This window comes from Cyprinus carpio, chromosome A3 (genome assembly GCF_018340385.1).
Source record: "Cyprinus carpio isolate SPL01 chromosome A3, ASM1834038v1, whole genome shotgun sequence".
Lineage (NCBI taxonomy): Eukaryota > Metazoa > Chordata > Actinopteri > Cypriniformes > Cyprinidae > Cyprinus > Cyprinus carpio.
Genome location: NC_056574.1, coordinates 22,974,089 through 22,999,653, shown reverse-complemented (window position 1 = coordinate 22,999,653; position 25,565 = coordinate 22,974,089). Strand labels below are relative to the sequence as shown.

At 35.9% G+C, this 25,565-nt stretch overlaps 2 protein-coding genes across 2 annotated transcripts; one reads left to right on the top strand and one right to left on the bottom strand.

Moving 5' to 3' along the window:
• The first annotated feature begins 794 nt into the window (after positions 1–794).
• LOC109059236 (myosin light chain kinase, smooth muscle-like) lies at positions 795–14,720 on the top strand. The gene is made up of 17 exons (XM_042724666.1): positions 795–1,147; positions 5,365–5,514; positions 5,818–5,970; positions 6,304–6,507; positions 6,973–7,008; positions 8,600–8,727; positions 8,815–8,968; positions 9,479–9,787; positions 10,064–10,163; positions 10,571–10,774; positions 10,913–11,130; positions 11,826–11,949; positions 12,044–12,196; positions 12,290–12,410; positions 12,630–12,714; positions 12,912–13,034; positions 13,142–14,720. The coding sequence occupies exons 1-17, from the start codon at positions 979–981 to the stop codon at positions 13,369–13,371; spliced, it is 2,661 nt and encodes an 886-aa protein (XP_042580600.1). The 5' UTR covers positions 795–978; the 3' UTR covers positions 13,372–14,720.
• A 3,387-nt stretch (positions 14,721–18,107) lies between these two features.
• LOC109059225 (PAT complex subunit CCDC47) lies at positions 18,108–24,870 on the bottom strand. Its single transcript, XM_042724655.1, has 13 exons — positions 24,737–24,870; positions 22,264–22,556; positions 22,090–22,182; positions 21,832–22,006; positions 21,612–21,733; positions 21,458–21,523; positions 21,260–21,361; positions 20,177–20,287; positions 19,774–19,859; positions 19,604–19,662; positions 19,395–19,504; positions 19,145–19,312; positions 18,108–19,052 (listed from the first exon to the last, which is right to left on the bottom strand). The coding sequence occupies exons 2-13, from the start codon at positions 22,546–22,548 to the stop codon at positions 18,972–18,974; spliced, it is 1,458 nt and encodes a 485-aa protein (XP_042580589.1). The 5' UTR covers positions 22,549–22,556; positions 24,737–24,870; the 3' UTR covers positions 18,108–18,971.
• Positions 24,871–25,565: the final 695 nt, after the last annotated feature.

Below are 25,565 nucleotides of genomic sequence, written 5' to 3'. Positions count from 1 at the left end.
TTTAAAATGTTCCAAAAGATTTTTATTTCAAATAAATTGTATTTTTGGAACTTTCTAAAATTTCATTCTTTTGAACTTTTCAAAAATGTTAAGCAGCAAAATTGTTTTTAACATTGATAATACAAAGTGTTTCTTGAGCAGAAAATCAGCGTACAAGAATGATTTCTGAAAGATCATGTGACACTGAAGACTGGAGTAATGATCCCGAAAATTCAAAATAGAAAACAATTTATGAAATTGTAATTATATTTTACACACTAAAACATTAATCAAATAAATGCAACCTTGGTGAGCATAAGAGACTTCTGTCAAAAACATTAAAAAAAAAAAAAATCTTACAGACCCCAAACATTTTTGAACAGTTTTTATCTACAAATGTACTTTAACTTGCAGGCTCAGTGAGACTTGAAACAATCAAGCACTGGTTTGTTTTGGGGTGTTTTTTTTCTATTGGAAACAAACATACAACCAAAGACAACCAAAGTTCAACTGATAACATGACAGCAATTACGGATGGAAGAGGAATGGGGAATGTCTGAACTTTGATTCGGTTTCTAATCTGTTACTTGTGTATCTTTTTCTCCCTTTTTACACAAAGATTCGAATAAACATCACTAACATAGTTTACTTTCAGAATCACTAATAAATATAACATACACTCGCTCTCTCTTATCACCACTTCTCGCTCTCTTTTACCACTGTGAAAAAAACTGTGTTAAAAGATACGGTGACATGGTGTGATAGTTGCGGGTGGGGTTAGTGAGAAGGTCCTGAGTCAAACCCAACAAGAGTACAGTGTTCTGCAGACCAAATGAATGAAGCTTCAGTCACGGGGAGGAGCCAGAAACTAAAGAGATGCAGAGAACAGCTCAGGACAGAGGACATGTGCACATAGCAGAGACTCAGAGACACAGGAAAATACAAGCCAACTGATAAGAACGCTGGGAAATGACTTGGATTTTATGAAACTGGTATGTAATGATAGGAGAAATGAGCATTGCTGATGGGAAGACACGTTATGTGTCTGCTTTCAGGATACAGCTGTCAAGCTCCCAGTCAAAGGGGGCCAACGGACAAGTGTCCCAACCCGCACACATTCCCACAATCCCCACAGCCGTGAAGAAGCCTGGAGAGACATCCAATGCAGGCAAGTCTGGACATTTCTTCCAGCTACACACAAGTGTTTGTGAGTTTGTCCGTCAGTATTTGCATACTTGAGAGAACCTATTTGTGTTTGTATATGCAGGCTGGTTGGATTCTTGTCTTTAAAAACATATTGAGGTTAACATGATCTGTACTTGCGGTTAAATGCGTGCTTCTTAAAACAAGCCCTCTCAACAGTCGTCATGGTTAATAATCAGTTTTCATTCAGCAGACATCAGAGAATGACAGGCACTTTGTTTTCACTTTCACTGCATTTGGATAATAATCAGGTGACAGAGGAGTTCACTGCACAACTGCATTCAGCCAGATTTAGACTGAACATTCTTATGTTTGACTTCCTCGTGGTTTGTTTACACCATACTATCTGCCTGAACGGATTTTTTCTCTATCAGCCTGATTTCTGATAAAGAAATTTGCTTAGTAGCGGTCTCCCCTCCAACAATTATTGTACAGTCTAGTGTGTGTGATATTCTGATATATACAGTGTTGAGTTGAAATGCTTCTATTTTGATTTATTTTTTATAAATTAATAACTTTTTTAACTATAAGTTATATTATCAGCAAATATTTTAGTAAGAAGTAATTTATTGCAACACATGCATTTAAAAATTGATCACTTTTTGCTAACTTACAATTGATACCTCAAGAATCTATTTCTATTTTATATTTAATTAGAATTTAGAAAAACAATAAGATTTTTAAGAATGTAGATTATTTTAATGTAACTATAATTTAAATTATTTGAAGTCATCCTACAGCCCCTTGAGAGTTTGTTAAGGTCCCCTATAGTGGACCTAGACCACTTATTTAACCCATACAAACTTTTGTTGGTGTAACCTAATTTGTCAGGTTTATTTAATCATATTAAAGATGTTGCGACATTAAGCACATTTAGGTTCCCTGAAAAAGCATTTTAATTTCTTCTTCATTTTACATCACTAGTTTACTTTGTTTAAAAGGAAATGTTTCCTAAACTTAAGCTTTCTGTGTATTTCCTTTCTGTGTATTTCCTTTCTGTGTATTTCCAGCTTTCTGTGTATTTTTAAAGTGGTCTCAGACTTTAGAACACCACTGTATCTTATCTGTCTCAGGATGCAAATTACTGACCAGGCAGGAGGTCACTATTGGCAGGAAATTCCTTCCTTAATATGAACAGCAGGCTTTTGTTTTGTTTTCTATGCACCAGTTTGTTTGGGACATGTGTTTGATGGTAGTCCTCAACTCTAACTGTACAATTACAACACTGCATTTCCTTCATTTCATTTCTTAGCTCTTATCACCTGATACAAGACAGCTGAAGTACAAAGAATGAAACTTAAAACATTTCAGTTTGTTCTTCTCAGAACTAGAGTCACCATTTTATTTTTCTGACGCAGTGAGTTGCCAAAACGACTAGTTAAAAAAAAAAAAAAAAAAAAAAATCCTTGTTTGCATGAACAAACAAGGATTACATGGTTACATTAGGCCAGGTCAAAAGACAGCAGGTCATCAGATCTACCAGTCCTTACGAAAAAGAAGTTTATTCAAGTGTGCTATTTGTATACTTCTTTTAAACTAAAAATAGGAAAGTATGCTTTTAGTTTACTTTTTTATGTACTCAGAAATGGGCTTTATGTACTCCTCAGAAATATACTTAAAAGCTATACTTGTGCTCCTAGAATCCGTGTTTTCATTGTTATGTGGTAGAGGGCGCTAGTACACATCTTCTGTACAGAATTTCCCAAAAAAACAAACAAGAAAAAAATACACAAGTGAGGAAGAAAAAGAAACAACAGATAGTAACACATTCAATCTAACACAATCATCTGACATGAAACAGCATTAAAACTGTAACGTTATGGAATAAAATGTCGACCGATGAAGAGGTAATAATTACAGTCAAGCTTTGAGGTGTTGATTGACTCCATCTACGTTTTGATTATCATTCTGAATCCAATTCATAGTCTTTTTTCAGCTTTTTGTTCAAAATGTTATTTCTTTATTTTTAATGAAACTTACCCACATTAAAGTGTTTAAAAAAGAATGCATGAAGCTAGAATAAAATGTTTTTTGTTTACAAGCAGATACCCTGTTCTTTCTTTCGATGTTTTGTATGTTCAGATATTCATACAACAAAATATATACAAATTAAAACCTAAATAGGGACATAGTAGTATACTTAAAGTATGATGTAAAGTTCACTTATGAGTATACTTGCAGTATAAAACTATTAAACTAGTAGTTTACTGAGACTATACTTCAAAGTGTACAAAGTATTTAATTAGTAAACTCTCAGTATACCTATAAGTTCACTTTTAGTATAATTGCAGTACAAACTACAAACACTGAGTTAAACTCGTTGTGTACTCAAAGTTTGCTACTGTTACTTAAAGTATACTTAAAAGTATACTTTTATATACTAGAAAGTGGGCCAATTTAGTCCCAAGGAGTATTGAAACAGTACACTTAGTATACTAGAACACTGATATTTGTATACTTACTACATAAAGTAAATGTAAAAATATACTTGAACTTTACTCAAGTATACTTAGTAAAATAAACTTGAAGTATACTACTTTTTGGTAATGGAGGTCAATGAGAACAACAGTGTTTGGTTGAATGTTAAGACAGCAAAGAGGACTAGAATGACTTGTTCACTGAACTAAAATTACAAGGCATATATCCCTTGACTGAATGAGATAAAAAGACCACATCAATTACTCAGACACGTACATGAGACACTGCTGTGGATCCAGCATCAGATGCCTGTTCCACTTTAAATTTACTAAACACGAATACTTATAGGAGGTTAATTATATTATTTAAGGCTCCACCCATAGCCTTGTATAAAAGTTAAGTAGCAGTATATTAAGCAGAAACAGGTTTGTTGGAGGAGTGTCAGATGAGATCACAGTTTTATTAGTTATGTTGTACTTTTGTTGATCAGTTCAGTTTTGATGCTGTTTGCTCATTTATTTGGTGCTTCTGTTTCTAGACAGAAGTTGTGATAGCGAAGATGTCGAAAGATACAGCAGCTATTTACTTAAACACAACTGAACGGCTCTCTTCATGTATATGAGCCTTGTTACTTCCTGTGTGAACTTATTGTTAAACACTACACAAGTCTATGATTCACAAGTTATTATGAATGTTATTTGCTATTTCAAAAATCATCATCATCATCATCAGTATTTTGATCTTGTTTTGCAGTAAAAATCTAATTAAAACAATACAATTTTTAAGTACAGTCCATTAAGATAGCATAAGCTTTATAAGGTATTAAAACCATGAATTAGTTTCAATTGGCCATATATTAAGGCTTTAAATGAAATTCACTTTCTAAATAAATACCTAGTAAACATTATCTTTTTTTTTTTTTTTTTTTTTCAATAGTTTTAACATAAGAACATGATTATTGGTAATGTATAAAACATGCTGAAAACAATGTGAGCTGTAACAGTACAGAGCAGAGAAAAGCGTATTGATTTGTAATATTTAAGCAATATCAACCTTGGGACTGCAACAGTGCAACTGTACATGTGATACTGCTTTTATGCTTTTTAAGAGTTTAATAAACAAGTAATATTGAGAAACTTAATTTAGCCACAATATTGACAACTATTTTGCATATTTTTGCTCCGCCAATGAAATTACTACCAAATGAAGCAACATTTGTGACCCTGGACCACAAAACCAGTCTTTAAGTGTAAATTGTCCAAATTAAGTTCTTAGCAATGCATATTACTAATCAGAAATTACGTTTTGATATATTTATGGTAGGAAATTTACAGAATATCTTCATTGAACATTATCTTTACTTAATATCCTAATGATTTTTGGCATAAAAGAAAAATCGATAATTTTGACCCATACAATGTATTTTTGGCTATTGTTACAAATATACACCAGTGACTTAAGACTTGCTTTTGTGGTCCAGGGTCACATTTGTTCCTCAATGCATCAGTGTTTTTGAACGAATCGGTGGAGTAAACAATTCAATGATTTATTCATAGAACCATTTAGTTCCTCAGTGAATCAGTGTTGGAAGGAATCTGCTTAATGAATCATTTAACCACTCATTCATAAAGACAGTCCCTTGTCGCCCCCTACTGTGATGTGACACAAAACCAGTGCCGCTGGAGCAAATTTGAAAACCATATGTTAGTATCATACAATAAATAAATACGACTAATCTCATTCTGCTTTCTTCTGTCAAGCTAGTGAGTGGTAACCACAGCCATAATAGTGATCTGGATCCACCCCATTTCACTGAGCCCCTAGAGGACTGTATAGTGGATGAAGGAAATGACATCACACTGAAAGGGACTATCACAGGGAGCCAGCCAATCAGCATTTCCTGGCTTCATAATGGTGAGTTCAGTTTATATATATATTTATTTTGCTGCTTGAAACATACGAGTCTGAGTAAGAATATGTACACAAATATAGTACTCAGATACTCAATATATAAATATGTGCTGTATGCACATTTGTTATGTTTTCATATGTAGGTTTCTGTTCCCTACTGGAGTTTGTAATTTAATTTGTTCAAAAAAAAACTTTTAAAAAACTTGTAAAACTTTGGTAATTCTGTCTCTTCTTAATGCCACAAAGTCACTCCTTCTCTGCTTTTGTCTTCCTCTTTCTGTCTATTTGCACCACAAACTGTTTCAGGTGAGGCTGTGCTGTTTGGTAAATCTTCATTAGTGGGAGAAGTGGTGACTTTGGTAGTTAAGGAATGTCTCCCAGAGGATGCTGGGGCTTATACATGTGTGGCCGAAAACACAGCAGGAAAAACATCCAGCAGTGCAGCAGTGTGCGTGAGAGGTAAGTATGAACACAAATTCAACCTTAATCTAAAGGGTGCAGTGTACAGCTATTTAACAAGAGCAACGAATGTCTATATATGGGGCAGTTACATTAATAGCACAGTGCAGGTGTTTCTGTTTACATCATATACAGAAGTGTGAATTGACAGGGTTATTAATGTTCGTTACCTTGTCTAATGTCATTCTCTCTCTCTCTCTCTCTCTCTCTCTCTCTCTCTCTCTCTCTCTCATTTAATTATTTACTTCCCTTTTGCTCCTCATACTAACACGCAACCACACCATATTCTCCCTCTGTCCCTCTTCAAACCAAAATGAACCGGATCAATTGCAGACTATGAAACAATAGTTGGGATCCATAATGATATTACCCTCACATCTCACTCTCATCCTGATTCCTCTCATCCTCACACTCCTGACATGCTAAGCGGGGTCTTAAACTCCTCTCAGAACGTCCCAGAGGACATCAGTGCTTTTAAAGGCCCACAGACACCTCAGACAGGAAGTCCTGTAACAAGCTCCCCAGCACTCAAGAGAGGTATGTCACAGACAATGGCCCTAACCATTTAAGTGTAGGAAATGTAATTTACTGTAATACATGGAACATTTTTGTTCCTCCAAAGCTCCCATATCATTGTGATTAGAGTGGTGTCACATACGAATACAATTTTATTAAAAATCAAATCCTTCCATGTAATTATTATGCATAGTTTATGTTTTATTTAATAAGCTCTGTATAATAAACGCTGTACAAAAATATAAAAATAATAAATATACAAATATAAAAAGAGTATTTCCTGACCAGTTGTTATACTAACGGTTTTGTTATGTTGAGCATTTCCTCTTTAATCTGTTGAATATTTTTCTATTTACATGCACACCTGATCCCTTAACTCCTCCCTTATATAATAGGCAAAGCTTCTGTTATCTCTTGTATGCTCTTTAACACAAAAGCACCCACAACGACAGCTGATTCTTCACATATTTGTGTGTCTTGTTACAGAGGCGCTTGTCAAAAGGAGGAGCAGCTCAGGTCCAGGTAAGACCATCATCATGTCTCTCTTCCACTAACAGTTCTACTTTTGCTCTTTTTTAGCACCTTGACTCAAATATTTACTTGCTCTTATCATTTTCCTTCATACTGTAATTTAACAGCTGAATCACAGATTTCTGTTATTTTTTTTTTTGGATTTTAGTGAAGATCCTTCCTTATTTCTTGAAGGCCATGTGATCTACAGCCTCTCAAACCCACACCTGCTTTTCTTAATATTCTAATAACACCACGATTTTAATGCAGTTTGTCTGGAATTGCAAGTATAACTAGTGTGACCTGCTTCAAAAAGAAGTCATTTGCTCCGAGCAGTCTGTGTTTTACTCCACTGATCTTAGCTTCCTGATTGACCGGCTCCTTCAGAGTCTGTTAGTGTTGTATACAGTAAAACAGGAAGCAGGCTTTTGTTCCTTTTAAACACTGTAATCCTTGTTGTCCAAAACAATATTCTTCAAAAAAAAAAAAACTCCCATTCTGCGAAAAACCTAACATTTAACATCAAATTCTGTTTTCTTTTAAATCCTTTGTTTGTGTATATATAGCGTAAAGATAGAAAAACAGTTTAATCTGCCCACATACTGACCAGACTGTGGTATAAAAATAGGAATTTCTCCAATTATAAGCATCAAAACACTCAAAGTCACTTTAAGATGTTATCATAATTTTCTTAGGTACTTCTGTTTGTAATTTGGTTGGGCACTTAAACATTGAATGATGGGTGTTTTCTTTCAATCTTTCATCTTTCATTTAAACCACACTGCTATCTGTGGTCAGTCTGTATTAATAATTGGTCTGTTTAAAGACCATGAAGTCATTAGCAGATCAGACTTTTATCAAGCCAGTCAAGTTCAGCCGAGTATGTTGATTTGAATAATTGCAGTTCAGTTTGCTTACATACACAGTATATGCCACAGCCTTCCTGCATCTCAAACAGAGCATGTTGACAATGCCATGGTCATGGGATCAATTCCCAGGGAAGGCAATAACTGATAAAAATTGATATCTTGAATGCAATGTAAATTGCATTGGATAAAAGCATCTGCCACATGCATAAATGTAAATGTAAATATGGTCCCAAAGCTAATTCTTAACAGCTGTACTGTATGAGAGAGGGACAATGACATTGGTTTTCTCTTAAAATAATGTTTTGTGTAAAAGCCAGAATAGTTTGAATGTACACTACAATTATTTATAAATAAATAAACATTATACCATACAAATATTACAAATAATTGTAGTTAATTGAAGTTTTGAAGAAAATTGTTTATAATGTCCTATTTTCTAGAATTTCTATTCATCATTATGAATAATATAATATAATATAATATAATATAATATAATATAATATAATATAATATAATAATATAATATAATATAATATAAATAATATAATATAATATAATATAATATATAATTAATAAAAAATATACACAAATGAGACCATTTAAAACACAGTCTTCTTTGAAAAATTCTGAGAAATTCATAATAACTTAATAAAATCTGTGAAGCAAAACTCTAGACTAAACAGCTGAGACATTAAAGATGTCTCATTTGTGATTCTGTGTTTTTGTGTTTACAGCACCTCCTCTGCAGTTTGTGGATCCATTAGATCGTCTGGAGGTGCATGTTGGAGAGACGGCCCATTTGAAGTGTGTCTTCAAAGGCAGCTCTCCTGTAGCTTCTTGCTGGGTCTGTAAAAAAAAAGAGGTACATAAGAAGACAACACAACACAATCCAGACACGTTGCATTCTGTTGGTCCTTCTGTTTGTGTGTATAATGATGTGTCTTTCTGAGTGGTGGAAAGCTCCAGGTTTCGTATTGAGTCCTGTAATGAAAGCAGCTCTCTGGTGATTTCTGAAGCCCTTCCTGAGGACTCTGGACGTTACACGATATTTGTACGAGATCGCAAAAGTTCAGCCCAACACACAGTGACCCTGAATGTCATTGGTAAGGTGACAATCCTCAGTTGTTATTTAGGTCATGATGCTCATTTCTATTGCTCAGATCTATTAAGTCATTCAAAAATGCTATTTATATAGGCAATGACATGAAAACACATTTAATTGATTAGCATGTTTTCGATTACTACATTTATTTAATTTAGGTATTTTCATAACAAAAATGTGGAGCAAAAATTCCATACACACCAAGAATGATAACTATAAAAATAACTAAAACAATAAGTATACTAGCATCCACACCTATGCAACTTTAAAATATTATTATTATTATTTTTTTTTTTTTTTTTTTTTTTTTTTTTACTTTTTAATTTACAAAATATTCATGATATTCATGACTCCAAAATTCATGATATTTGTAAAAAATATTTATTTTTACCATAAGTGCTGAAAACTGTGAGTGTGAACACTCATTTGACATTTTTGGAATTATTACATATATTTTTTAATGAAATATGTATAACCATTTGATTATTGTATGTTTGTGTGTTTTATCCAGACCTGCCTCAGCCTCCTGCCTCCTGTCCTGTGGTGTCCATCCTCTCCCCTCACTCTCTGGTTTTGTCCTGGTCTGGGCCGTCTTACGATGGTGGCAGTGCTGTGACTGAATACGTGGTGGAGGTTTGTGAAAACCCAGGTGCAACTGACCAGTGGAGAGAGCTCACATCCCAGTGCAAGAGCACCTCGCTCAGGGTGACTTCAGGACTCCAGCCTCAAGGAGAATACTGCTTTCGGGTCAGGGCCTGTAACGCTGTGGGGGTTAGCGAACCGAGCCAAGAGTCCCAGCCAATCAGGATGGACAATCCAGGTGAGTTTGTTTTGAAAATTTTCTGAAATCACATAGACATTTTTATGACTTAAAGAAATAGTCCAAAAATGAAAATTTGCTAAAATATAATTTTTGCAGCCCTCTATTGGCTTGTCATTTTAAGCTAATCCCTTCCCACAATTTATGGGAACAAGGTTTAGCAACCAAACTGTAAACAGGAAGAACATTAAAGTAATTACCAAAGGGTATGCAATCTAGAGAGTTCGGCTTTGTGTTGAGGTCCCACGGTAAATGAAAGCATGTTGTCTTTCAAAGGAGAGCCCTGTGATGAGAAGCCAGTGGAGTATGTGACTGTGACCATCAACACTGTTGATAAACTTACTGACCACTACAATGTCCTGGAAAAACTCGGAGTGTAAGTATGCTTATCAAACACACATTTAGCAGGCCACATAACTCTTGCTCAAAGGACCTGTCAAGTATAACATAACTTGCATGAATACATGTTCCAACAGGCATACTTGCATCAAAAAGAGAAAACAACCCCTATACTTGAGTCTGATTCCCAGAAAAATGCTAAATAAGACAGGTTAGGTTAGAGGAAGGTTTTGTACATTTCACAGAAAATGACTCTGTGTTAAAAGAAATGTTTTCCTGAACTGAGTCCTGGAAATACTGGTTTAAGGCTGAATATCAAATTCACTTAATTCTCAAGAATTGGATAAATGGGAAATTACGAAATTGAGAAATAACGATTCCTTAAATTTCACATACTTTGAGTTTGTAAGCATGATTTCATGTTCAATTCGGAATCTTTCCCAGAGGGAAGTTTGGCCAGGTGTTTCGGATGACCCACAAGGAGACGGGCCGAGTTTGTGCTGGAAAGGTCTACAAAGGTCGTCGGATAAAGGAGAGAGAGGCTGCAAGGAAAGAAATAGAGCTAATGAATTTCTTACACCATCAAAAACTCGTGCAGTGTCTTGCTGCATATGATAACAAGGCTGAGATGGTGATGGTGATGGAATAGTGAGTATCTTGCATGTCGGCATTTTGACGGGTGCAATGTTTTTAGAACAATATGCAGAAATGAGAGCTATGCCAACAGGTTCAATAGTGTCAATAGTTTTGTCATTATAACAGCTTAATCCATATCTGTATGTGCAGTGTTTCTGGTGGAGAGCTGTTTGAGCGCATTGTAGATGATAGTTTTGAGCACACCGAAGTGTCCAGTGTGGGCTACGTGCGTCAGATTCTGGAGGGGATTCAGTACATGCACCAGCAAAATATTATCCACCTGGACCTCAAACCTGAGAACATCGTCTGTGTGGACAGAACTGGAATTCAGATCAAAATCATTGACTTTGGACTGGCTAGCAAGCTGGGTACGAATGTACTGACGATATTGTCAACACAACATATGTTATGATAAAACTGCATATAATGAAAATAAAATTAAACAATTATGAATACAAAATATCAACTTTGAATAAAATATAAAACATTATCACATTTAAATATCAATAATATATTAAAGATAATAATAATAATACAATAATAAAGTACTTTTGTACAAGTGAGAGTTTGTCCACAGTTATAACTGAAGGAACACATGATACACTGTTAATAACATGTTTATCTAGACTTTATCTAAATTATGGTTATACAATGGTATTTTTCATATCAGTATATAGCAAAGTATCATGGTATGTTGATACACAGAACTTTTTGTAAGGGATCTCTAGGTGAAATGTTTGGAGGTTTATTATCGTTAACTAAAACTACAACTAAAACTATACATTGATTTATTTATTTGTTAATTTAAATAAAGTTGAAATAAATAAAATTAAAATACTAGTTGAAAACTAAAACTAAAACTGAAAGAAAAATCTATTAAACCTAAATAGTTATATTTAAAATAACAAAACAACAAACGAAATTACTCAATATAAAAAAAAAAAAAAAAAAAATGAAACCTGAAAATATAAATATTAAAGTGAATACAAAATGTTAATAAAAAACTATATAATAATATAGAAATAAAACTAAAATAACAGTGAATGTTTGTTGTGCACCTTAGATCCCAACACACCTCTGAAGGTGATGCACGGCACTCCAGAATTTGTTGCTCCAGAGGTGATCAGCTTTGAGCCGGTCTGTCTGGCCACTGACATGTGGAGCATCGGGGTCATCTGCTACATCCTGTGAGCGCAAACATTGCCAGTCACTTAAGCTCTTGCTGCCCCCTTGTGCTGAAAAATGCCATTACATTACCTGAATCTGATCGTTCACTTGTAGGTTGAGTGGTGAATCTCCGTTCCAGGGTGAAAGTGACGCAGAGACTCTGGCTCTTGTGACAGCAGCGCAGTGGGAGTTTGATGAAGAGAGCTTTGAAGATATCACCGACCTGGCAAAGGATTTCATTAGATCTCTGCTCAGCAAAGATGCCAGGTGCATTCATATGCTTATTCATATATTTTCCGTACACACATCACAAAAATGCATCCACACAGATTCATAACTCTGCGTTGATCTTTCTGACAGGCGCAGGATGTCATGTGAAGAAGCCTTGGCTCATTCCTGGTTGGCATATACTTGTGTAGACACCACCAAAAACCTTTCCAAAGACAAGATGAAGAAATTCCTGACTAGGCAGAAGTGGAAGGTAATCCATATGTGATGCAATAAATAAGCAAATATGTATGTATGTATGTATATATTGTATCAGATTTAACGCATACATTTATAAGGCCTCTAAATTATCAACAAAACTCTGCTGAGAAATAAAAAAAAAACAATTACGCTCAATCTTCTACATGCATTCTGCACTCATAACAAACCCTGTTCTCTTCTTTTATGATTGTTTTGTTTCTCTATTTTTTAGAAAACAGGCAAAGCTTTGCTGGCTCTGAAGAGGATGGCTATATTGTCTAAACCAGAGGCTTCCGCAAGCTTGAGCCCTGTAGATGGTAAGGAAGAAATAAGGCATAAAAGAAAAATCAGTGTGCTACGTACTGCAGAATGTCACCAAAATAGATTGTGACGTGACATCTCTGACAACTGTGGCTTGTGATATGTCTGACCGAAGGTGTCAAACACCTTTTTTATATAGTGATGGATGTTTTTACAGTTTAATAATACTTTTTCTTGCACTTTGTTGTTATAGAGACGGAGCAGGCACTGCAGTCTTTGGAGCTGAAGCTTCAGTGTAAACCTGAGTTCACTAAGACCCCATCTGACCTGACTGTCCCGCAGGGCTCCAGCGCCCAACTCTCCTGTCTCATCACAGGTTGGGACACACAGATGGATGTCACTGACCTTCTCCATACACACCATGATAGTTCCTTTACGAGCCAGTCTCTCATGAATTCACAGCTTGTTCTCTTGGTGTTTCAGGTTACCCTGACCCTGAGGTGGTGTGGTTGAAGGACGGTGAGCTGCTGGAGCTGCAGGAGGAGTGTGTGAAGGTGGACTATGAGGAGGACGGCAGCTGTACTCTCACCCTAGAGAACGTCTCTCCGCAGCACAGCGGCCTGTATTCCTGCAAAGCCACTAATGTGCTCGGGGAGGTGCTGTGCTCTGCTACTCTTACTGTAGAGGAGAAAGACAAACAGATGAATTCATAATGGCATAAAAAACACATAAATACACACACCAGACAGATTAAAATATACTGATGCAATTAATTATGGAGTTATGACATGCTTATTTTTAGATTATTATTGGACTTTGGTTCAATATCATTAACTGTGAGCAATTTTTAGCACTGTATGACCTTTCAACACAGTCTTGATTTTTCAAAACGCTCAAATTCTCATTTATACATTTATTTACACACGGCTTGGTATCTGATGGGAAATGGGAGTCTAAATAGATTTAATGAACTGTTTAAAGTCAGCATGAAATGAAAATTCACCTATTTTCTAAATGCATTATTATTATATTATTATACATTAATATTGTTGTGAACATTTCATCCCTGCATTTTTTTTTCTTATAATATTCAATGAAAATGTCATAACTCATCAATAACTCATGAAACATCAATCTTCTTTAGTCATTTAGTCTGCTTAAATATGCCCACAATTGACTGCAAGCTACATTATTATATTTTGAGTGCAATTCCCACATATTAAAATCAACAACAGATGAATAGGACCAAGTTCCAGAAGAGTTCGGAAAATATCTGACTTGTGACAACTTGCTTGAAATACATTCCCAGTGAACTGAGACCACTCATTAAAATGTCAAAATGTCAAGCATCATGCTGTTATTAATGTCCAAACAGGCTGTTCGAAGACAGACTTTACAGACACATTTGACAATAAAAATGCAGATTTGATAATAATAATAATAAAAAGTATCTTACACACTAATCTGTACATGTGCTTGTTTCATCTGGTAAGAGTCATTCTGTTCATATGAATTGTATAATGTTATGAACTTCATTGGACTCCTCAAAACTGCTCTATGCTTTGATCACAAATTTGGTAACCAAATGTACATATGTTGATCTCAATGTAAAGGAAACCTCCTAAGACACATGCAGGTTTTTCATGATATCTGTTACTGATGCTGTACGTGCCATTTTGACAAAGTAAATCCATGCTGTGGTCATTTGACACCAGCCATTTGCACATAAGACTGACGTGTCCATATCAGTAACACTAAATGTTGCAGTCCTTTGTGACCACAGTATTTGTTTGAGAATGGAAGAGCACATCTACAAGGCTTTTAAAAGCCACACTTTTAGACAATTCTGGTTGTTCAATAGGTATCAGACAATAAACAAATGATACCATTTATTTTCATATATATATATGGTTATTTGATGCTTATTTTATGCATGAGATATGGGTTTTCAAAAGGCCTCATGTCAGAATAGCTAATCCCACAAGTCATCATTTGTTCCTGTTAAATCACATTTCCATATGATCTAAACATAATTCAGCAGTAAACAGAATTGTCCCTCTCATTTGCTTTGTCATGGTAGTTTTCCTACAATTTGAATCTGGATTGTACAGAAAAGAAATCAACAACATGGGCTGTCAGAGTATGAAACAGCTTATTTTAATGTTGAACTCAGTAACACAGTGTGGGGGTCATCTAAAAGGATAAGCAGACAAGAACAAAACAGAAGAAAGCCTTGCAGTGCCATATGTAGTTTTTCTTTTACATCTTCATGCCAAGGACCATGTTCTTAATCAGACCGCAGGTCAATGGTCAACTGCACAATTAGCATGGAGGCAATAAAAGCAAAAATGTAAATTCTGGACATTCGATTCTTAACTAAAATGTGAGTAAATTGGATGTATGCAGGTGGATTTCCTGGTCTGGGAATTGTAGTAAAACCACACTAACCCCAGGTTTGCCAAGTATATAGTATAGGCTAATAACCATTTTATTTGTAGTAAAAACCATGGTAGTGAAATTATCATTCTACCAAAAAGGACCAGCATATGTTGTGTTTGAGTTGCTGGTGGCCCAATCAGGCTTTAACTTGTTCAACAAGCGAGGCTTACTTGGTCAATCAGCTCGCTAACCATAATTCACATAATACATGTTTGTCTTTTCAGCATGTTTTGAATATGCCCTGCACATGGCATACACAAAATTGAGAATTCATTCCCACAACCTGTTCACCAAGTTTGTTCCCTTATTTTAGTTTGAAGTGATAGTTCACCCAAAAAAATCTGTCAGCGTTGTCACCCTCAAATTGTTTCAAACTTGTATGACTTTGGATAATCTTCTTCAACACAATTTGTTTTAATGAAACCTGAGAGGTTTCTGTCCCTCCATTGTTCATGAAAGCTCTGTAAAACAAATCTATATGAGCTTCTGTGTTTACTATATGTCATGCACTCTGACTACTTATGCATGTTTAAATGAGAATGTAAACCTAAATTAAATCTGTTCGTAATAAAAAGTGATCATATCCCCTCAAAAGACTTGGGCCAAACTGTGCAATTCACATGGACTTGGTTTACGACCTTTTTGAATCTTCAAAGTTTTGGTTACCTGGACATTCACTGGAGGGATGGAAGCCTCTCGGGTTTCAAAGTTTAACGAAAGTCTAATAGGTTTTGAATGTCACAAGGGTGAATAAATAATGACGGTGAACTATGCCTTTAAATCATGGCTGAGATTCAATTAAGAATTTTTATGACATTTTTTAAATAAAAATGAAAACGAAGGAACAAATTAGTACAACATGGCCACAACTGAACTAAACCAAGAGTGTAGTGTTCGGGGATGATAGGTTTGTCACTTTAAATCAAATGGTTTTGTCTGAAACAGGTGTATGTCATGAGGCAAAAAAAGAAAAAGAAAAAAAGTGGGAAATAAGCTGGTTTTGCAAATGGTCATTTGACCTTCTTAATGCAAATATATCACAGATAATGGATGACAGTCACATCAATCACAGCCAGACATCAGTACTATAAAAATCTGCCCCCCTCCCATATTAAGGAACACCAGACTTTCCAGCTCCCATGTGGATGAAGAATGGAGATGTGGATGACAAACACCTCAACTTCCCAGAGCGTGGACGGGAATTTCTCCAACATTTCATCCCACGAGCAGCTCTGCAAAGGATCATACAGCCCGATCCTTGATATCCTAATGCTTGTTGTCAATCTTCCAATATCCCTCTATGTGGTGACGGACCTATTTCTAAGACAATGTGGGACACCTTCAAGCCCAGGAAACTCGTCTCCCTCTTCCCATAGCGAACTCCTCTTTCTTCATCTAAGCTGCTCTCATTCCTTATATTACATCCGAGTTTTGCTAAGCATCTTCCAGAACCTGGCTGGAGTGACCGCAATCAGACAGGAATACATTACAGCCTTCCACAGCTGCAGTTTGATTGGAGGATCTCTGTTCTTCACTGGCATGACTGTAGACTTGTATATTGCTGTGGCTCATCCTGTAATGTATGTGAACCAAAAAGCTTCCACAAAGCAAATACAGGCACATACATTCTGTACACTGGTTTGGATGTACACCGTCACTGTAGGAATACTCACGGTTGTTCTGAATATCACTATGTACCATCCATTGACCATGGCTTCTTTTTGTGCGGCAGTGCCTGTGAGTTGCATCCTTTGTGTGGGCGTGCTGTTTATCTTACACCCTGCTGGATCAGGAAAGGGCAGTCAGACGTCAAGACCTGACAAAATCAAACAGACTGCTATTCGGTTTATTTTGAACAGCTTGGTTATTTTAGCATTGTACTTTCTGCCTCATATCTGCGTATTAATCTACTTCTCAATAAATACTAAGGCTGACTGGCTACATCTGCCATGTCAGGTTCTACCTCTACTGCTAGCAGTCCAGATTTCTGAGTTTTTGACGCCCCTGATCTTCTTTCAAAACACAGGAAAACTGCAAGCATTAACTGAACGTTGTTTCACAGTATGTCGCAATACTGGCAGCTGAAGTAGAATTAGACAGAAGAAAATGTGTAGATTTATTAATAATGGCTGTAAACAGATGAAAGTTTAATCTTAAACACTGCACTTACACTTCTCATATTTGTTTTCATGTATATATTGCACAGCCTATGAAAATTATTAAACGACTTCTTAAATATCAGAGGAATGACATTTTTTATTGACTCTACATGTGAAAAATGATGGTTTACACATTAAAAGATATCTAAATTACACTGCTGTTCAAAGGATTAAGGCTTTGTTAATGTTTTGAAAGAAGACTCTTATGCTCGCCAAGGCTGCATTTATTTAAACAATACAATAAAAACAGTGATATTATGACATATTTCATTTAAAATGCCTTTTCTATTTTAATGTATTTTAAAATGTCATTTATTCCTGTGATGACGAAGCTTTATTTTCTGCAATCATTACTCCAGTCTTCAGCGTTACATGATCTTTCAGAAATCATTCTAATATTCTGATTTGCTGCTCAAGAAACATTTCTTATTATTATCAATGTTGAAATCGGTTGCTTAATACTTTTGTGGAAGCTGTGATACCTTTTTTTTCAGGATTCTTTGATAAATAGAAATTTGCATTTCCAGATGCATTTTTAAACAATACCATTTTTAAACAATTTTAAGTTCACATTTTAATAGGTTCATCAGTGCAACAAATGAAATGCATGACAAAAATAAACTAATCAATTTAATTTACAAATATAATGTGGTCTCAAAAATAAATAAACAGTCAAAATGGCTTTCTCTTAAAAAAAAAAAAAAAATTATCAAATTGTTGTTAAAAATAGCTTTATAGGAAACACAGCATATTACACTGCAGGGGTGAACTACCCATTACTACTTTTCGAATACATGTTAAATAAGATTTAAAAACCAGCTGAAATCAAAGACCATGACAATGAGAAGAAAGACGTTTTCAGTGAACGTTTTATTTAGTTTAGCATCTCATTACAAATGTTACAGAAAAAAGGGTTACAGTCAATGTTTACTCACGTATGCTCCGATCGACTATTAACTTAATGATAAAATAAAATTTCACCTCTGTTAAATACATATAAAAGGAGTTTGTGCTGCCTTGACAGTGACCATTCACAGTGGGCCTTTGCTCATAAAAAAACAAAAGAAAGATTCAAAAAACAATGATAATGTGTCTATTACTCATCTATAAAACGCTTGCAATCATGAACTTTTAGAAATAGGGTCAAGGAAGCACTGTAGTACAAAAAAGGTAGCTTTCTTACCCACCCAGTTCCTTTTAAAAACACTCCCGGATTTCACTTTTAAAAGAAGCATAGCTGAAACTTTAAGGAGATAAAGTTAAATCTCTGGGAATAGAAATGAAAGCATAGGTCCTCTTGACAAAGTTTTGGAGAACCCATACCATGAACTCCAGGAGACAACTGAATTGGAAAAGGTTGGCTAAAGTGGAAAGTTGGTTTGAAGAGAACCAAAAGGTCCAGTTTATTACGGCAAAGTTCACAAAAAGCAATATTCTTGCAATTAAAAACCGCCATGCAATTACGCAGACAACTCATGCTTTAAATGACTGCTACAGTAAAACATGTTCAAACAGTTCAAACAGACCATCTCCAATCCAGTTGTCTTTAAAAGATCAGATTTACTCCTTGACCAGCTGCTTTCTCCTGATTGGACAGAGCGTTTCAATGGGTGCAATAGCAGCCACTCGAATGGCATGCACATTCATGTAGAAGAGTGTACATTAGCAGGTGTGGAAGTTGTAGATTCTTTCTCTAATGACTACGAGCGTGTGTCTCACATGGCTTTCACTTTGATCTGCTTCATTTTCATCTGCTTCTTCTCCAGCTTCTTCTGCTCGCGACGCTGGGCAGCTTCCTGAATGAAGGAGCAAGGAGAAAATTCTATATAGATGCAGATAATGGCACAATAAGCGAAAAGATGTGGTTTTTAGTTATCCAAACACACACCTCTAGGCGGCGCTGTCTATCAGGATCCTCCTCGTTCATGATCCTCTCCTTCTCCGCTCTCTTCTTCTCTTCGCGGCGCGTCTGAGCGGCCTCCTGCCGTTGAGCGTGAGTCTGCTTCAGGAAGTTCTCCTCCACGCGAGCTCGGTTTCTATCTGCTTTCTGCTTCCCCTAAACACCCATATGAAGCTATGCGTTAACCATCTGTTACTTAATTAACATGTTGTTATGCACGTTGTGCTTGTGCACTCACCTCTCTGTTGAGGCGAAGCTTCTTGAGCTTGTCGATGCTGTAGATCACCATGTTCATCAGAGGCAGCAGACTGTCCATATCTTTGGGAGATGTGTTACCCATCCCAGGCACTGTAAAGTACAGCATATTAATACACAGATGAACGAGGAATGTTTCAGTGTCATGCGAGTACAGAGAATCGCCATTTGTGGATTAGGAATTTCTCTCACCGTTAAATGTAAACAGCAGTGTTTTCTTAGTCTCGGGCAGCTTTAAGGGCTGACCCTCCCTAAAAATAGTTTAGAAAACATTAACATTCATTAACCAGTATAAGCTCCTCCAACATAATGGAAGAATAAGAACTACTACAAGTACAAGGAGAGAAAAACACAAAACGTACTCTTGCATAACTTTTGGACCAGAGAATTGGTCCGAAAAATGGATGGACTCAATCTTGTCAGCATGAGAGGTGAGGTAATGTACCATCTGAAAACAGAAAAATAAAAACATCGTTAAAACACGGACCCATGACATTGGAAAGAAAGAAAAGTATACATTTCGAAAACAGATTATTTATATACTATTTACTATTAATATCCTATTTCTATTTTTTTCTATTTTAGAACTTCAGTGTAAACTATTTCAGTTAGTTGGCAAGTCAACAATTTAAATTTTTAAGTTTTAGTTTTACTTCAAATAACGAAAATCATTTTAATAGTTGTAGTTTCATAAGGGAGTCCATTTTTTCTCCACAGTATTATGATAATCTCAATAATTATCTAAGAGACTTGTTCCGCTCTTACCTTGCTGTCCATCACTCCATCCGTGACCTCTCCCATTTCTGATAAAATGGACAGAGATTCAGGAATGCCATATTTTGCCCCTGATTTGGGCTTATCACCACAGAACTCACTCTGTAAAGAGACCAAAAAAAATTAAGTTAGCACAGAGCAGTTCCTGATGGCATTAAAACTACAAAAACAAATAAAGAGAGATAACATCTTTCTATTGCCTCACAGACTGCACTCAAAAACAAACACACTGTAAGACTAGCACAGTTCAATATGCAAACATACAAATTGTATGTGTAATGAATTGCACAAAAAAGCAAAAAGTTACTGATTTCAATCAGTATGACAAAATCAAATCCTTCACTAAACTAGCTCACTGAACGCATCAACATCACCGACTCACTCACTAACCACAAGCCATTACTTTCAGTCAAGCCTGACACAAAGAAAGAATTTATGTGTGTATTAAATGTCTGCCAAAAAATGAAATTAGTATCATTCACAGGATGTTCATATGACGATATGCAGTAACAAGAACAAATACATTTTTAAAGCACTTAATCAAAAGTTTTTCGTTTTTAAAAAGAAGTGTCTTACGCTCACCGATTATGCATTTATTTGAACAAAAATGCAACACAAACAGTAACATTGTGAAATATTATTACATCTTAAAATAACTGGTTTCTATCTGAATTCATTTTAAAATGTATTTTATTCTTGTGATGACAGACTTTCAGTCTTCAGTGTCACATGATCCTTCAGAAATCATTTGAATAAACCGATTTGCTGCTTAAGAAACATTTTTATTATTATCAGATTTGAAAAGCAGTTTGGAAACCTCTTAATATTTTTGTGTAAACAGTGATACTTTTTTGTTCATAATTCTTTGATGAACAAAGTTCTAAAGCATTTAATTAAAATGGAAATCACTGCAACACTGTAAATGTTTTTACAGTTTCTTCTGATCGATCCATTTACTGCATCTTTAGAGAGTGAAACAATTCACTAAAACAAAATCTTACTGACCCCAAACATTTGAAGAGCAGTATAAATAATATTCTCTTTTATATAAAATGTTAATTGTTTATAACTAACCAGGTCCTGCATCTCTTTCTGCAGCCGTGCCATGGCCTTCCGACTGCCTACAGCAAACACAAACGTGTCCATGTCCTCATCATTCAAAGTCACTTTGACTTGCTGTGGAAAAGGAAGAGTGAGACTTAGAAGAACAAACTTTTGAGATACTACTTGTAATCAGTCTATGTTAACACATCAGAGTCTGTGTGTGCCTACCACTTGATCACAGACTGGTCTCATCATCCTGGCCAACACATTCAGCAGGTCCTGTCTTTTCAAAAACTGAAATTGACAAAAAAAATGACACCATGGTGAATAAACGGATATCGATCAAATATCTCTCCTTCTCTGAGTCACATATACACCCTACCTTAAGCTGAATCAACATCCCCTCACAGCAGACACGTCCTGAGCACCACAGGTTGTAGATGTGCTCATTCTCCTGGTTCAGTTTCCCCGTACTGGTGGCCTCCTTACTGGTGCCATCATCCCCTAAAAATAAAAACACACTTGAGAGTCAGACAAAAACAGTGTCTGAGAAAATGGCATAAGAAGAAGAAGAAACAAAGTGAAGAGGAAGGTACACTTACCCACGAGGGCAAAGTTGCTCTCGAGAAGTTCTCTATGGGAATTAAACCAAGCCTGGGCAAGTCTGCTGTTCTTGTTTTTGCCAATTATGTAGTTCATAATATAGGCAAGAAGACCCGTGACCATCAGGATCTCCATGTAATAACTCTCCCAGCTGTTCTGAAGGTGTGCTGGGACCTGTAACATACATACAAACAGTCATCTACGCAAGCCAATGAAGTGCCTGTAAAACCAAAATGCATTTTTGATTTTATTTATACCTCTCTGTATATAAGAGTGTCTTTGAATGAAGGGTTGGTCTTCTCATGGCCCTCAAACTCCTCGTTGTCATACTTGCTGTACATGTCTTGATCCTGTAACATTGTTTGGATTAAATTAAGATTAACTTTGACTTGCAGAGAAACAGAGATAAGAATGGCTTTTCACGTCTTTACCTGTGCATCAGCATCTTCAAACTCATCCTGGCCGTCTTCGTTCTCCACCGTGGCCTCATCTTCCTCGTCCTCTATGGGTGTAGATGAGGGGGCTGCTCGTGGGGGTGGCTCTTTCTCCACGTCGACTGCTGGGTCCTCGCTGACATCCTCAAACTCAGCGAAGTCATTGTCATCAAACTCAGCGATGTCCTCACCATCATCAAAGTCATCGTTGTAGCGCCCCCTAGTGTCCGGCAGGGCCAGCAGCAGCAGCAGGGCTGGGAGGAGGAAGACCAGGTGCCTCATGACTCAACCTGCACAAACAATGACAAATGAACTGAACTCAAGAGTTTATGTTTTTGAAAGGAGTCTCATTCTTTCAAAGATGACGTATATTTTCATTCAAAATACAGTGAAAACTGTAATATGAAATATTATTACAATTCCAAATAACTCTTTTCTATTTTAATATATTTGAAATGTCATTTATTCCTGCGATGACAAAGCTGGATGCATCATTACTTCAGTCTTCAGTGTCACATGATCCTTCAGAAATCAGTCTAATATGCTGATTTGCTGCTCAGGAAACATTTCTTATTTTCTTCAATGCGGAAAACAGTTGTGCTGCTTTTTTGCAGGACCCTTAGATGAACAGAAAGTTCATAAGAAAAGCATTTATTTGAAATAAAAATTCTATGTAACATTACAAAAGTCTTTGATGTAACTTTTGATCAATTTTATGTGTTCTAGCTTTTCTTTCTTGTACTGATCTCAAACATTTTAACCGCAGTGTATACCCTAAAGTCATATTTGTTGGTACACAGACTAACACGAATGTTGATGGTGTAAACCAGGAGTGTGAATCTCAGTTCCTGGAATCCAACACACATACTATGTAGTTTTCAAATAAGCCTGAAAGACTTGATTAGCTGGATCAGATGCGTTTAATTAGGGTTGAACGCATGTTGTAAACGAACGACACAGAGTAAATATTTGACAACAGCATGACTAATGATCACATTGGTGATAAGCAGCCCTATGCATTATTTGGTGTATAATCAAAAACATTCCCCTTCAGTGATGCCTACACTCAGCTGTAGTACAGACAAACAAGACTTAATTGTTTGGTATTCTCATATAACACCATGAACTAATGTTTACTCTGCAAACCAGTCAAGCCTAAAAACACTCTTTCCTGTCATATCTATTTAGGTTCACTCTTTTCAACAGTGGAATAGCAACAGGTGAAAGAGAAAAGGAGGAGGAGGTCGTTCAGTCTTTTCAGAGTCTTATCATGAGAGCCTAAGCCCTTCAGATGTTCACTCAAATGAGTGTAATTGGCTAAATGTATTAATCAGATGGCCATACATTAAGCTGATTTGCTCTTATCCTCTGGACTTTATGGACAACTTAAGTATGAGATAGGCTAATTCATTTAATATAGACACACATAAGCAAAAACTTAATTTTATTGCACACAATATTCAGTTCCACTTTTCATGCTCATCAGTTTCATGCTCAAAAAAATCCAAAGAAATTTACACATGAAATCAGAGCGAATTAATGGGTTAAATTAGAATTATTTTTTATAAATGGATATTTGCCATCTGGAGCCAAATTTTTAGGATCATATAATACATTTGAGGGCACATATCTTGTCATTTTTATTGTCATTGACCCATACATGCTAAATATTTCAACTTAACTAACTAGTTAAGTTAACTAGTTGATATGGCTGTCATTTACAGCCATATCAATAAAATCAAGTCATATTTGACTCATATCTGATGGATCATTCCTATATTTAGCCCTACAATACAAAATACTGGTGATAAACGACAACTATCAGCTGTTACAAATGAAAAAACAGAGGAATATATTATAAGGACTTTTTGGGCCCCACATCTTCAATCGCACGGCTCTCCCCCGTTATTTCCCTCGTCCATACACAATATAACACAGAATAACAGTAATGTTAGATTAAGCGTCTAATCCAATGTGTGTAAATCCTGACAGAACAGAGAGAGGAGCAGATGGCTCATACTTTAGCATCTCGTGTCAGTTTATACTCCACCTGTTGCGAGGCTGATCATTAAATTACTACTCTAAACAGCAAAGCGTAAAGTCAGAGAGGGCGTGATTGTAGTTAAACTATAACCCGGTTTATCCTGTAATCTCGGAAAGGCTCCTCGTGCCAGCGCCAATGCCTCGCTAAACTCAAACGTTATTGCTACACTGCTATGAATCAAAGCACACAGGTTTTCCGTGCGAGTCGTGTCAGGCAAATCAAACAAATCCCCAGTTAATTTTACGGGAAAAGCTACCCAGTCCTGTCCACCCCATCCCCCGTGAGTCCTGTTACCGTGCAGTCACACTGATGTTAGCTCGCTAGCTGCGGCCACTACACCCTCAACCTCTGCGCCGCTGCGTCGATCGTTTCAGCTCACCGCTTTAATACAAATAGACGATAACGTCAAAAATCACGCAGACGTACCTGTAAATGTCGGTGGCTAACGGTGTGTGACAGCAGCTGTACCCCTCACAAGAGAGGCGATCATCTGACCTGCTCTACCCACAATGCTGTGCGAACCCTGACAACAAGAATAAGAAAAGATTGGGGCGTTTATGGCGCTCTGATAAATGATTAACCCTTTATTATAAAACTGCGGTTGAAGTAGCCTACTGTTATTACTCAAATATACATGCTATTAGCTAATTGTTTAAATAATAAAATAAATATAAATGTTATGTTTAAATGATAGAATTTAAATTAAATATACATATAATATATATTATACATATAATTATTTATATGTAATACCATTATTAATGCAATTAATTTATTATATTTAAATTATAATAATTAAAATATAATGTTTTTAATGTATTTTAAACATGAGATATTTTAACTTTTTGTGAAAAAAGCATGGTTAATTCGTGTCAGATAGAGTAATTACAAGAAACAATATTAATAAATACGGAAAACTGTATAAACGCTGATACTCTCTGATGCCAATGTAAACAAATATTACATTTCTAACGACTCGGCACATGCGTTTGAACTTGATTCTTCTAGGTTGTTTTTTTTTTTTCCTCTCCATCGCGGAAATTCATATTCTTACAATGACTTCTGAAATCTGTTATTTATCTTACTCTTTCAGGACTGATGTGGCTATTTTTTATTATTATTATTATTATTTTACTATTATCTATGTATTAAAATTTTGATCCACAGTTGATATTTATTGTGTCATGTGACGCCAGAGTAAAATAATCAAGTAGCAACAGAGATCTATAAATAACCTCAGCGCTCAGCCCCCATT